This window comes from Rhipicephalus microplus, chromosome 1 (assembly GCF_043290135.1).
Source record: "Rhipicephalus microplus isolate Deutch F79 chromosome 1, USDA_Rmic, whole genome shotgun sequence".
In the NCBI taxonomy this organism is placed as follows: Eukaryota; Metazoa; Arthropoda; class Arachnida; order Ixodida; family Ixodidae; genus Rhipicephalus; species Rhipicephalus microplus.
In genome coordinates, this window is record NC_134700.1 from 73,362,824 (window position 1) to 73,378,368 (window position 15,545).

A 15,545-nucleotide genomic window follows, 5' to 3' on the forward strand; every position below is an offset into this window, starting at 1 on the left:
GCAAAGAATAATCACGTACAACGACGCACGCCCGATCACTAGTATCCTCACCACTTGTCGATAAAATAACGAGTAGCGATACGTACGCATGTCCGAGAGAGGCTTGAAGATGGTGTCATCGAACCATCCAACAGCCCATGGTCGTCTCCGGTTGTCCTGGTAAAAAAGACAGAACACTGCGCTTTTGCGTCGACTACCGGAAGCTTAAAAACGTCACCAAAAAAGACGTGTATCCGCTGCCACGTATCGATGACTCATTGGATAGACTTCGCCATGCCCAACATTTATCTTCTCTGGATCTGAAAAGTGGGTACTAGCAAATTGAGGTAGATGAGCGAGACAGCAAGAACACAGCTTTCGTGACTCTAGACGGCCTCTTCCGATTCCGATTCCGAGTGCTTCTTTTTGGTTTGTGTTCAGCGCTGGCAACCTTCCAATGAATGATGGACACTGTCCTGCCATGGCTGAAGTGGCAGACATGTCTTGTCTACCTTGACGATGCGTTGGTCTTTTCTGCCACGTTCGAGCAGCATCTTCACCTTTTGCGCAGTGTGTTGGAGGCTATCCGATCGGCGAACCTCACACTAATACCACAGAAGTACTGATTCTGTTATGAGGAACTCATATTTTGTGGACATGTAGTTAGCGCCGAAGGAGTCCGTCGCGATCGATAAAAACTTGCCGCTGTTGCTGAATTTCCAGCTTCTGTCGATAAGAAAGCGTTCCGGCGCTTTCTTGGTTTGTGGGCCTACTATCGCAGGTTCATTGACGTCTTTTCACAGATAGCGGAACCCCTCACTCACCTCCCAAGGGACGACACACTGTTTGTGTGGGAAAGCGAGCAAGAAGCAGCGTTTGCTGAACTGTGACCACGCATGCAAACAGCGCCCGTTCTCACTCATTTCGACGATCATGCTGACACGGAGGTGCATACTGAAGCCAGCAACGTTGGTCTCGGTGCAGTGCTCGTTCAGCGTCAAGATGGCATCGAAAAAGTCATAGCTTACGCCAGCCGCTCCCTACCACGTGCCGAGGCGAATTATTTCACTACCGAGAAAGAGTGTCTCGCAGTAGTGTGGGAAGTCACCAAGTTTCGCACGTACCTTTATGGTCGTCCCTTCAAGATAGTGAGATATACTATGCCCTCTGTTGGTTGGCTAACGTGCGAGACCCTTCAGGACGACTAGCATGGCGGAGCTTGCGGCTGCAGGAATTTGACGCCACCATCGTCTGGCTGTAAACATGAATACGCTGACACACTGTCGCGCGCACCACTTCGTCTCGTCAGTCAGGGAGCAGACTATGACGAAGATTTCCTGGGAGCAATTAGGTCGTCGGGCCTGAGCAGATGACAGCGTGACAATGTAGAAATTCGACCGATCATTGATCACTTGAAGAGCCACGACGCAACCATACCCCGTCATCTCTCCCGCTCGTTGACGTCGTTTTGCCTGCGAGACGGCTTTGTTATACAAGAAGAACGCCCGTTTGAACGACCGTACCTACCTCCTGGTGGTTCCTCCTGACATGCGAGGCGACGTCCTTTTCGCTTGCCATGACGAACCCACGTCTGGCCACCTAGGCTACTCACGTACACATGCCAGAGTGAGTGAGAAGTGCTCTTGGCCTGGACTTTCGACATGCGTCAAACAGTACGTCAAAGCCTGTCGGGTATGTCAGTGCCGAAAGCAACCATCTGTTAAGCCAGCTGGCTTAGTTCAGCCCATCGAAGCACTCTCTATGCCGTTTGAACAATTTGGCATGGATATTCTCGGCCTATTTTCCCTGTGTTCTGAAGGCAAGAAATGGGTGATCATAGCGACCGAATATTTAACATGGTATACGCTGAGACAAAGGCGATCCTATGAGCCAATGCCTCGGAGGTAGCGCAATTTTTCATGCGCCACATCGTATTGGGTCACGCTGCACCTTGTAGCGTCATAACAGACAGACGCACAGCATTCACGGCACAGCTTATGGAAGAGGTTTTTGTCCTAAGCAACACCAGGCACCGAAAGACAACTGCGTACCATCCGCAAACGAACGGGCTTACCGAGCAGCTGGATAAGACGCTCGCAGACATGATCGCAATGTGCATCGACGTAGAGCACAAGACATGGGATCGGATCTTGCCTTACATGACCTTCGCGTATAACACCGTCGTGCAAGAGACCACGCGATTCACGCCATTTCGGCTTCTCTACGGCCGTAAAGTGCGGACCATGCTCGACTCCGTGCTACCATGCATCAACACAATGATGAGTTGGCAACTGACGCCGAAAAATTCGCAGAGCGTGCCGAGGAAGCTCGACAGCTTGCATGACTGCACATCGGCGAGCAGCAGCAAGCAGACGCATGAAGCTATAATACCCGCCACAGGGACGTGGTCTACAACCTCGGAGACCAAGTTTGGGTGTGGACGCCGGTCCACTGCCGAGGCCTCAGTGAAAAGGTACTCGGCCGGTATTTCGACCCATACAAAGTGCTACGCCGCGTCTGTGACGTCAACTACGAAGTAGTCTCGGACTCTACAATACCGCAGGCACGGACCACCACACGACCAAGCCCGGACATCGTTAATGTTGTGCGCATGAAACCGTTTGTTGCGTGTTCGTAACTTTCTTTTCTTTATCACTCACTGGTCTTTGTGTACTTCAATCATTTTCGTGAACTTTTTTGCTCGTTCATTGACTTTTTTCTTATTGTCACGACCTTTTTCTACTTTCCGTTCATCTGGGATTTCTATTTCCCTTTTTTTCTTCACGTGCCTATGTTATAGCAACGGGGCAATGCTATATGTCTTTTCCTTTCTTCTGTTTTTGTATTTTCGTGTTTGTTGTTTTTCAGAAGGAAGGATATTGACGCCTTCATGTAATGGGTTGGGAGCAAGAGCGCTTCTCACCCTGAAAAAGGAAAGAAGATTGCGTGCATCTTCTTCGGCCTAGATCCCGCCGAGACGGACGCGCTTTTAAGAGCTGGCTACATCATGGCTGATTAAAATCTCTTTGAACTTCTGAAGTCTCGTGACAATATGCACTACTTACAGCTGGCGATACGCCGATCTCGGGTGAATATAAGCCTGTTTTTTGCGAACTAGCGAATGGCGCGAACTGAGCACGTGGCGGCCCACTCGTCGCGATGCGCTCACTTGTAACCTGCGTTTTGCCCTACAGGGCGCAGTCTTCTGCGTGTGTGCACGCGCGCCTATCTTCAGGCAGGGACAGTTTGCACATCGTGTGCTTTTGCTGGAAAGATAGGGTTTACATTACGGAGCGCGCGAAGCTCACTTCGCTCACTGTAGAGGGTGCTGCCACACTTGTTAGTTCACGGTATTTCGGTACATAGCTGTGTGCACGTGTCGTGCGCATAGGGACAAAGCTCCTTATCGCGGCACCCGTTCATCCATCGTAGTCGTAGTCGTAGCCGTAGTGTGTAACCAGTCTTACGTTTTGACCTGCAAGGTGGAGCCGGTGGGAGATTTCTCCTTAGTGTTGTTGAACAATAAAAAATTCGTAGCATGCACGTTAACTAAAAGCCAAATTCTCCTGTCTCTCATTCCCCATTAGCAGCCATTGGCATATACATTGAGCCCTATCTCAAAAGAAAGGGTTGCTACGTTATACTCGCTGGGCGTAACCTCCTTGGTTTTAGAAAGGTTTAGCGAACAATACAGTAAAGTAGTATATGCCATGAACTCAAAGAGGTTAAAGGTGGGAAGAAGGTACGAAGCGCAAGCCGTAAGAAAGTAAAAGCCGAATTCTCCTGTCTCTCATTCCCCATTAGCAGCCATTGGCATGTACATTGAGCATTATCTGACAAGAATGGGTTGCTACGTTATACTCGCCGGGCTTAACCTCCTTCGTTTTAGAAAGGTTTATCAAGCGTTGGGCCGCAGTCCCATGGATACAGGGAACTAGTATATATTATGAAGTCGAGGCGGTTAAAGGTGGGAAGTAGACGCGAAGCGCAAGCTGTAAGAAAGTGTGCGTGTGCTACCTCTTGTTTAGTCCTTAGAATGTCCGCTGGATGGCGGTGATTCTATATCGGGAATATATGATGAAAAGATGCGAGATTGTGGTACTTGGAGTGTTGAATAGATGGACGAACGGACACACAGACAGATGCATGGACGGACTCACGGATGGCTGCACCGACAGATGGATGCATGGATGTACGCAGGGGCGGAAGCATGGATGAACGCAGAGACGGATGCACGAACAGACGCACGCACGGACGGGTGGATGGACGCGTGGACGGTCACACAGACGGACGCATGGACGGGCGGAAGCAAGAACGAATGCACAGACGAATGCTTCGCCCCACTCTCCATCATTCACTCCGTGAATATGCTGCCTTTTTTTTTGCGTATGGGGAGCGCATTAAGCGTCGAGCTGTGAACTTTGTTAGTATGCATTCGTCTTGTGTGTGTTCATTTCGTGCGTTCTTTGCGCTTAGGCAACGCACTCCAAGTTCCAGTCTGCTTGTGGCTGTTCCCGTGGCATCCCAATATGTTACCATCATAGTCATCGCTTCTCTGTTGCGGTACAACTGAGATTTTTCGTCACCAAAATATTATTTGTGAAGTAAATATTGCCCATTAAACATTACACCATCTCTCGCAAAAAAGAGAACCATGTGGGAATGGGAAGCTGCGGGCGCTAACACTTATACACTGGCAGATGCGTTGACAGTGGCACTCATCGCAGCGTTTCGCAGGAGAGAAACCTGGGGAGGCGCAAAACACGCAGTGATGGAGTGACACATGCCAATCACCGCTAATGAGACACAAAAGACACCGATCTCCGATTCGACACTGGTACTCGTAGTCCTGTTTTAGCGATCGCGCACGCTACGAATGTTCATTGTTCAACAATGCCTACAAAGAATCATCTCACACACACACATATATATATATATATATATATATATATATATATATATATATATATATATATATATATATATATATATATATATATATATATATATATATATATATATATATATTGTAATGTAAATGAGAAGAAAGAACAGTGGATGAAAAGATAACTTGCCGTGGGCAGGATCCAAACCTGCGACCTTCGAATAACGCGTTCAATTCTCTGCCACTGAGCTACCACGACAGCTATCCCCTCAGCCACTTTATTGGGTATCTATGTCAATTTACACGTGGGAGTGCCAGTCAGTGCCACTAGTAGCCATGGCGGCGAGTGTGGCACACTCTTTATGAACCTGTTTGGCGTCACGTAGCACGTAAACTTATTACTAACTGGCAGCTGACCAGATAGTCCCTCGTAGACAACCTAAAGGCACTAAGTCTGCCAGTAAGAGACCCTCGTTAATGAATAAAGGAAACAAGTGTATACTTAAGGGCTCGTTTTTCGTGTTTACACGATATTAATGCGATCTAACAGACAATAATGCCAAGGAAGGTATAGGGAAAGTTATTAGGCCAATTGTCAGCCAAAGAAAAGTGAGTGAAATGATAACTTGCCATGGGGAAGATCCGAACCTGCGATCTTCGAATAACGCGTTCGATGCTCTACCACTGAGCTACCACGACAGTATCCCCCCAGCCACTTTATTGGGTATCTATGTCAATTTGAACGTGAGAGTGTGAGTCAGCGCCACTTTTCGCCACTTTTGCGCCACTTTTCTTTTTTCTCATTTACATTCCAATTGGCCTAATAACTTCCTCTATACCTACCTTGGCATTAATGCCTCTTAGATCTCAATAATATTGTGTAAACACGAAAAACGAGCCCTTAAATATACACTTGTTTTTCTTATATATATATATATATATATATATATATATATATATATATATATATATATATATATTATATCACCAGCAGCAGCAGCATGACTACGTTCCCTGCAGGAACAAAGGCCTCTCCCATGTTCCGCCAGTTAACCCGGTCCTGTGCTTGCTGCTGCCAATTTATACCCGCCAACTTCCTAATCTCATCTGCCCACCTAACCTTCTGTCTCCCCCTAACCCGCTTGCCTTCTCTGCGAATCCAGCCAGTTACCCTTAATGACCAGCGGTTATCCTGTCTACGCGCTACATGCCCGGCCCATGTCCATTTCCTCTTCTTGATTTCAACTATGATATCCTTAACCCCCGTTTGTTCCCTAATCCACTCTGCTCTCTTCTTCTCTCTTAAAGTTACACCTACCATTTTTCTTTCCATTGCTCGCTGCGTCGTCCTCAATTTGAGCTGAACCCTCTTTGTAAGTCTCCAGGTTTCTGCTCTGTAGCTAAGTACCGGCAAGATACAGCTGTTATATACTTTCCTCTTGAGGGATAGTGACAATGTAGCTGTCATAATTTGAGAGTACTTGCCAAATGTGCTCCACCCCATTCTTATTCTTCTAGTTACTTCAATCTCGTGGTTTAGATCCGCAGTTATTACCTGCCCTAAGTAGACATAGTCTTTTACAACTTCAAGTGCACTATTACCTATCTCGAAGCGCTGCTCTTTTCCGAGATTATTGTACATTACTTTCGTTTTCTGCAGATTCATTTTAAGACCCACCTTTCTGATCTTGTCTAACTCCGTAATTATGAGTTGCAATTCGTCCCCTGAGTTACTCAGCAATGCAATGGCATCGCCGAAGCGCAGGTTACTAAGGTACTCTCTATTAACTCTTATCCCTAACTGTTCTAATTCTAGGCATCTGAAAACCTCCTGTAAGCACGCGGTAAATAGCATTGGGGAGATTGTGTCCCCCTGCCTTACATTCTTCTTGATTGGTATTTTGTTGCTTTCTTGATGAAGCGCTATGGTAGCAATTGATCCCCTGTAGATTTCTTCCAGGATGTTTATATATACTTCATCGACGCCCTGATTCCGCAGTGTCTGCATGACGGCTGATATTTCTACTGAAATATCAGTAGAATATATATATATATATAGATATATATATATACGGGATGACCAGTGAACAGCTGTACAGCGCGAAAAGTCAGTTTTTTTTTTTTTTTCAATCAAGAAACGCGCTAGCAGACGTTTTCTGCGTCGGCAGTTGCAAGGCTAGAGAGAGGGAGCGCAGGAGAGAAGAGAAAGGGAGAAACAACACGCATGCGCAGTAATGACGCGTTCACAGTAGCGAAGCAAAGAAAAAACGAAAACGCCAGAGCGGCCGGAAAACCACGACCGCGCACGTCGAAGATGCTCACATTCGTTCTGCCCCGTCCCACCACCGCTACCTTGAAAATCGATGCGATTTTGCCTGCATTTTTCAGAGAGTTTCGCCGCTTTCCTTCTCTTTGAGGGAAAGGGCGCGTCCACACCGAGAGCGGAGCACACAAAGGGTGAAGAGGATTTTTGAAACGGTGAGGCCGCGAGCACGCGCGACTGATGGATGGACGGTAAAACGTTAGTTTGTCAGAAAGCAACTGTGAACGATTCCGTGTTAGATAGCCATCAACTCAAGGTTGACGGCGACCTGTGCGGCCCGCTCCACGACCCTTGTATGGACGACTCAGTCTGAGCGCGACCGTTTAGGCCGATTGCGTTACCTTCTCTCCGCTCCGCTGCAGGCACGGGGCAATCCACCGATCCACGGTGGGCGTGTAGCCATGTTGCGGCACTTCGCGATACTGCGTGCGCGCGTCTCGGGCGCTGATTAGTTGCGGCCAAAGCGGCCAGCTTTTCACTGCGGACGAAATTGGTCCGGGAGTGATCCCGAGAAGCAGCCGCGGATTTTCCACTTTTGCGGATAATGCGCGTTTGCTTTCCGGATCCGGCCTCCGTGTGAACTTGCCTTAATGGAAGTCACGCCGCGGACACACCAGACTTAACTCAACCATATTATGCTTGGCATCTAATAGTTATCGTATATGTATACAATACTTTCGAAGATTGATACACGTGTTAAAACTTCACCCAATTTGGGTGCCGAGTGGCCCTAAAGACATAAGCTATTAATGATGACAAAAGCGTATTTCTCTATGAAAACGTTATTTTGCGAATTCTAGCCGAACCTTCGTATAGGAGGTTCATTACTGCTTCGTGGCATTGCCATAAAGCCTAGTTTACTATTGTGTCATTACCCAAAATGAGAGGAATGACCATCAAGCGGCCACACTATGATCCGCCATCGACCACGGCTCAGAGATGATCATGCTGCAACGTTTGCGCCCACCTATTCTTATACCACTGCCCACATGACATGTACATTTCCCATTTTTGTCAAAGGAAACACGCAAGCGCATAGACGGCGTGATTCTCGGCTGCTTTCCAAAGCGCTGAAACCAGCCAGTACCGCCTCACGCGGCCGGCTACCGTGAGGGAGTGCATTAAATGTGGGTTCCTCGAGTGGCGGAGGACACGGCAGAAAGCACAGCGCTGCGGCGTTCACGTGGTTACCTTGCGTGCACGCGTTACTGGCATTCTGCATTGAGGAGAGAAAAGTTCAGAGTGAAAGTTTAAACGAATCTTCGATTCAATAGTAGCGATTTATTAATTAAGTTGCCGACTGGTTACGCTTTACACAATGGCTGCTATGTGAGTGCTGTGGTTTTTTTTCCTGTTAAAGAAAGTAACGTCAGGTTTTGTTTCTTCTATTTAATTTCACGAATATGTCATACTGCTGCCTGCCCTTCTGCACGTCAGATAAGAAAGAAAACTTGCACGAAACGCCAGCATGCGTAGTGGTGGTGTCAAGGGCGCCGCCGACGCCCAATTCGCGATTAGGGGTGACTATCAAATGCTCCACATTTATTAAAAACTGCAGCCCAATCCACAAGCTGAATAGCAATGCCGAATTCTGCGCTCACGGGTTACACGCAAATGGGTCACTTGATTTCTTGTTCCTTTCGTGGAACTACCCCTGATTTAGAATGTAACGCTGTTTACATATTTATTACAGGTGCATTGACGTAATCACACCTGCGTTGCATAGCGCGACGTGGTTTTATTGCTGTTAGGAACGAAGCACTTTATAGCAGTACTTGGTTGGTCGTCCTTCAATCCAGCGTCGCCATCTTATCCACGGAGTGAATTATATGATGAGTGGGGCTAAGCGTCCCTCCATGCGATGCGTGCTGTAGTGTGATAGGAATGGATGGACGCGTGGACGAACGAATGCACGTACAGATGAACGGATGGATGGACGCTTCACATCACTAATCATACACTCCTTGCGTACGTCGTTTTCTTTATTATCCCTCGCGCGCCGAACAGCGTTTTGCTCCTCGTTGGGAAGTCCCACTGATGCGCCTCATCTGTAGGGGAGACCAGTTGTGGTGAGCACGCCTGGACGGTGGATCTCTTGCAGAAGCAGCGCAATTCTAACTGCTCTAATATGGGCAGCACTCTCGTACTCCGTGACGCGGCATTTCTAAACGAACACAAAATTATATAAAAGCACCAAACCATTTTTTTTACTCCCCACATACACTTTTCAACAGCGCGGCAGCCTTTTCGACCGAAAGAAAGAGCGCCGCGGTGTGGAGAAAAGAGCGGGCTACGCCCACCACTAGAAACATGCTCTCTCCGTGCGATTGGGACGACCGGAGAGAAACATGCAGCGCGCGTGCCATGTTGGAGGCCATGGAGTAACTGTATGCAATCCCTACGGGACCTGAGTAGCGCAAATGTTTTCCAACGCCGCCGGCACCTACAGCAACTTGGCACTGCGGAGGAGCTGACGCTCAGGCCGATGGTGTTTTCCGACACCGCATCTGTATTGGCGCGAATCTACGCCAGTCAAGTTCAAAGTGAATCTGGCTGGTCTTCGCGCCTTTTCTGAACGTGGTTCAAGGATGCGTGCGGGTTACTGCGGATCAGCTTTATGTGCGCCCCAGATATGCAGTTCTACCACCACAGCCATCGGAATGTTATAATGACTGGATGAACTGGTAAAATATATTTTACCAGTCTTACCAGTTACTGAGTGCTTCTTCGTTTGTTGTGTAGATGCTGAACGAAGACTGAACTGTTTTTGGTGCGCATTTATATCTGTTCAAATGGAGTCTGGTTATCTGTATTCATGCAAAAGAAATATGTTTATTCGCTACTGACATAGCTTAAAGGGCGCGGTTGTTGAATTCGCTAAATTGTACAGCGAGAGCTCTTATGAGATCACTAGGGTCGATTCTGGCGTGTTGAGTTAGCCGCCGTCAGGCCACTATTGCACGAAAAGAAAAAGAAAAACCTACGCAAAAAAAAACATACGTGTAGCACTTGGGAATCAAAGCCGAGTTTTTTGCGTGGCAGTCGAGTACTCTACCACAAAAGTACACCAGAACATGGATCTGACTTCTTAACCGACGTTATGTAGGGTATATATATATATATATATATGTAAAAAAATTGTTTTTACATGCGTAATTGTTTTATAACAGTGAAGTAACAACCATACGTCACACAACGCGAATTGCGTGAAAAGTTCGCCGTTATGCTCTTACGTACTTGAAAGGCCCCAGGCATAACTCTTCATTGAGGTATATTCACTGAAGCTAATCGGTTGATTTATTGTATGGTTTATGCCAACAAATGTCGCACATCACCAGCGTTATAACGTGCTTACTGAATTTTCCTGCTCGTTATTCAGTCGAAAACTCCGAATATGCGCGAAGAGTGATTGTCGCAAGACAGAAGAAGTTGATAATGTTCGCTCTGCACTTCTCGCCACCCGCTGAGCAAGAACGTCGCTTTTTTTTACCACGGTATTTAGTCGGTTCTTACGTTGTGCTTTGTTGGCAATAAGGTAGAAAAGCGGCCTTCAAGAGCTGCAAATAGCGCGTGAAGGGCGCAAGCCAAGTATGTCGATATGCAACATGGCAGGTGTGTCGCCTGCAAAAACAGAGGGCGACTCTGCCGCACAGCTGTGGCTGCTAGCCAGGGAAGATTGTGTACTTATGCGCTACTCCGGTACCGTAGGGACCATATGCAGTTACCCTAAAGCACAACCTCTTTCCGCGTCATCTAGTGGCGGGCGAAACAACCAGTCACTGGTGATATAGAAATCGCAGCATTATTTCAAACCGTCCTCCTTCAACGAGATTACGCCGGGGGCTGGCGTGTGGCGTAATCGCCTTGAAGGGGAAGACGGTTGCAATCTTGCTGCCGTTTTCATATCACCACGTGCACACTGGTTGTTATGCTTGCCACTAGATGACGCTGAAAAAGGTCGTTGAAATTTTTGGGCGTTCAAGCACAAAAGAAGACCCGTTCCGTCGATGATCAGATTTTCGACGAACGACATCCAAACTGACTGATCCCCTAAAATGTTTAGGCGGGATTGGGTTCGAGGTCTGAATCGTAAGGGTACGATAATGGTGCCCGGAGAGTGAGGGCGTGGGCAGCGGCATCGACCGACTCATTACCATGGAAGCCCGTATGAGATGGAGCCCAAATGACCGTCCGGTGCGTGGGAGCACCTAGGTACAGGCTGTATTGCAAAATTTTGTAAGCTAAGTACGGAAGGTATCCCTGTTAGATATTGCGGCAGGGACACCTTTCGTCGGTGATACTCACGGAGGAAGGAAAGGTAGGAGAGGCCCTGACGTCACTCGTTCTGAAGCCCCGATGAAGCCGGAAGTCGATCTTATCGACTGAGCAAAATTTCTCCTCTCTTATTTACATCCGAATGTAAAGCTGAAGGCACGACCCTTTCTCCGGCTCGGAAAGCACGTGAGCTGCCTAGCGCGCATATCGTCACGATCCGAAACTAAAGAAACGGGGCTCAACACTCTGGGGCAGCGCAACACCTTCGGCGAAGTCATTCCGTCCAAGTATTAACAGTGAGTAACAGCTCACCCACAACGCAGCAAGTACAAGAGAACGCGCGCTAGATTCACTGACAGCGGCTAGTGTTTTCACTTCATCAATTCAACAACTGTAGAGACATCACAATCGGCCGTGCGCCTGAATTCTACGGTTGCATTCCGCCACGCGGCCGACGCAGCATCTGGCCACTGTGTCCGTGTTCTGCGTGAAACTCAACTGCGTCAGCATTCTGTGACCATAATGACTTTGAATGCGGTGCAAGTGACACTTGAACGCGGGTGCTGTTACGTTGAGATTACATGCAATGCTGGGGGAAAGTATACGAAGCGAGACAAAAAGGTGTTTTAATACGCACATGCAAGTAGTCACTGTACACACAACACGAAACTACGTATGTGCACATGGTCCTCATCGCGTCTTGCTGGGCTCAACAGCGTCGTCCGTTGTCACAAGCAGGTGCACTGCCCAACGGTCACTGACCTGTAAAGCGTTCATCGTCGTTCCACTTCGTCATGGTGCCCAACCCAACTTCGATGAACACTAATTGCTTCATATCCGCGTCATCCGCCACACGCCACATGGATATTCACTCGTTCTACGCACAGTTGAAACCCCGTGATAGACAAAAAGATTTGTAAACGTTGCTAAGAGTACAGTAACTGCCAGAACACTGCGTAACCAGAAACGTAGTGCAGAGCACGGATATTGTCGGCCACGGCTCAGTACGAAACCTGGGGAGGCAGACATTCCATCGCCAGCCATGGCCGCTCACTGCTAGACCAGCTCCATTGCGCAACACGTAGTCATAGCAACGCCGCCATTGTGCCCAGTGAATATGGCCGCCATGATGCCATTTCCGCCACACTTTTCATCCAGCTCGCCGGCTGCGCATGCCCTCTCCTACCATTCCTTCCTCCATGGTGATACTGACCCACGAGTCTAGATGTGCGGCGGCTTGCACGATAGCGATCTCCTCCACATGCGATTTTTGTCCTTGGAAGGTGGGTGCGTTTACTGCGGCGTTTTTGTGGACGACCATGGTCTGTACCTACCCCGGTGGTGAGAGCAGGAGGTGTCCACGTAGAATACTCCGAATTTGTGACCGTAGTGACGAGGCAAAGGTTCCGCCCTCGTACGGCGTCGGCCACTGTGGTCGTCTCGGGCCATGCTAGCCGGAAGGAAGCGCACATGCAGGAAGCATTTCCAAACTTCCGGAATCCGTGCGTGCTCTTACGTGCGTATTGAGTCATTGATTTGTAGTCGAACAAGGAAGCGGCGACCTCACGGGATATGAGAATACTGGTTTGTCAAGTCCGCCTCTCATAGTTCCTTGAATATGTTCACAATACTTGGGCCCAAAAGACGATCACTGCTGACTGGTTGTTACTGGAAAAAAAGTTATATTTCGGGTACTCTACCATCCCAGGTACAAAACAATGTTCCAGAAACAGCACATGATGTATCAAGTATTCGTAATCAATCCACTGGCTTTAAAGATACCTCGTAATAAATACGCGTATTGCAGATAGAAGTCGGTGCATTAAGATCTGAGCAAATTTGTTTCTACTAAATATAATGCGCACAGATATGGCTTAGCGAAATTTTTCTGCATGTGCATAGACGTTGATCATCAGGTGGTGCGGCAGTTCGCGTCATAAACAATTTAATCGAACTTTACCCTATTCCGCAGTGCTTATTCTGTTGCCTTCTCAATTGTGTGTGTCATGTATATCACCTGAACCGTTTCTTCTTTTGTTGTTGTTGTTGTTGTTGTTGTTGTTGCTGTTGTTGTTGTTGCTGCTGCTGCTGCTACTGCTGCTGCTGCATTGCCATTACTCTTTCAAGCACCAGCCCCCTCAGTAATACGTCCTCGGAACTGACTAACGCAGGAAATCCTCGCTGGTCTTCATATACAGAGTCTTCGGCCGTGCGACGTACTTCACCACTCCGTACTTCACTAACTTCTTCACGGCGAAAAAGAACGATCCACCAGTAGTGAGTCATTTTCTTGTTTTTGTACGGTTGCGCTTCAATTTAAATTTTTCATGGACTGTCGGCAAGACTGCGGTTGTTACGACGTTGTTTTACGTTAAGTGTACTACATTCAGCACATCTGAGAATGATAAATTTACAGATGCCATTTGAAGCACGAAGCCACCACGCGAGCTATGTGGATTGCTCATTAGTAAAGCTTCTATGTCCACAAAGTTCGCCTTGATGCGGGAATCGAACCTGGGGCCAATGCCGTTCTGAAGCGGTCACTCTGCGATCACTCTACCTTTCCGGGTGGTTGCTTTGTAGAGGAACGGCCCTTCATAGGTGGAGAATATGCGTTCGGATTGCCTTAGTACGACGTTGGCATATTTCTGGTGCGCAGAACCCCCTGTCGAGAGGAGAAAAATGCTCACAAGCAACAATGTAAGAGATCAAGTACAATAGGAATAGATGAAGTGAACAACATATTTCTTTATTCAAAAGCAAAGAACATAACAAACACGCATTCTCTTCAGCGATGATGTGCGCTCTGGAGATAACACTGAACATTTCCTTTTAAATAGCAAGACACCGTTAATTTCATGGCCGATCCCCCATGGTGGATTGCGCCAGGATAAAAGGGACAAACAAACCAACAAACAAACAAGGCGTTCATCCCTAACCTGTGGTTGCAGACAGCACATCTCATAAAGTGCACCCATTTCACAAGGCATCTGCATTATTGCATGCATTCGATAGTGCAAGGATATAAGTAATGCTGTCATGGATCTAGTTTCCAAATGAGTTGAGAAGGAAATGGCGGCAGCTAAAATATAGTCACTGCAGAGTGATGCAATTTATGGTCATATACTTGAAATATACAAAATGGATTCAGTTTTCGCGGACGATTTCGCTTCGCCATTTTGCGCAATTATTTAACACTGAAGTGTTATTGCGCTAAATATTCAAGCAATTAAAAACAACATAACCAGAGCGTAGCGTCCCACGAGATGAAGCAAGTTAGGTTGTCAAGCGTAAGCTTGGTCATAGAGGTCGATAGTGAAATTTTGCTTTTTTACGGTGTTGATTATGCTGTTGATCACAGAGCTACTCACATGGTTCTCAATCAATCGAAATCGGGAAAGATAAAAGTGTTATGTGGGGTTTAAGGGCTTCTAAGATACTTGGACCGTAACCCGTGAGCAAGAATAGAAACGTATCTCCTAAACTAAGTGTGCATACCTGCTTGCGGCTGTGCGTTCGCTTGTGTGTTAGCGCACATGAGTGTGCTCCTGTACTCCAGCAACCTCAAGAACGATTCTTTTAGTCTGCCCTTCGACTGCAATATACAGCAGGCTGATCCGACTTTCTGTTTGCAGAGCGACTACATCAAGCGAGACATCGTCGACCCACTGTCGCAGAAGCAGGGAGCTAAGGCTGTCGCCCTCTCAATGTCGCTGAGGGTTCGCAGGTGCGCCAAGTACTCGCTAGACGGCAACCAGCAACCCAACTGTACCGAGTTGCCTCTCGACTTCAAAAAAGTGCGTGGCCTTTGTCTCAACTGCCAGCAAAAATGTGCGGAATCGTTCGTGCCATATTTATTTATACATTTATTTTCAGATACTGCGGCCCACTCAAGGGCTATTGCAGGAGTGGGGTACATAAATACAACAGCAAAGAATAACAATATTACAGCAAATGTTTTACAGAATGAATATCGTTACCTCCTCAACACGACCGAGTATAGAATGAGAGTAAAAAAATTTATCACCGACTCTCAAATAACTCCTAAAAAATCAGGTGTATTCATTTCACGAACAAAACCAA

The 15,545-nt window shown here is 47.4% G+C and overlaps 1 protein-coding gene across 1 annotated transcript in view; it reads left to right on the forward strand.

The window, feature by feature from the left end:
• LOC142768250 (uncharacterized) overlaps positions 1 to 15,545 on the forward strand; it is an 89,267-nt gene that overhangs the window by 31,839 nt on the left and 41,883 nt on the right. Inside the window, exons 3-4 of the mRNA XM_075870204.1 lie at positions 13,634 to 13,739; positions 15,098 to 15,259. Of these exons, the coding sequence (XP_075726319.1) occupies positions 13,634 to 13,739; positions 15,098 to 15,259 (268 nt within the window). The remainder of the gene's footprint in view (positions 1 to 13,633; positions 13,740 to 15,097; positions 15,260 to 15,545) is intronic.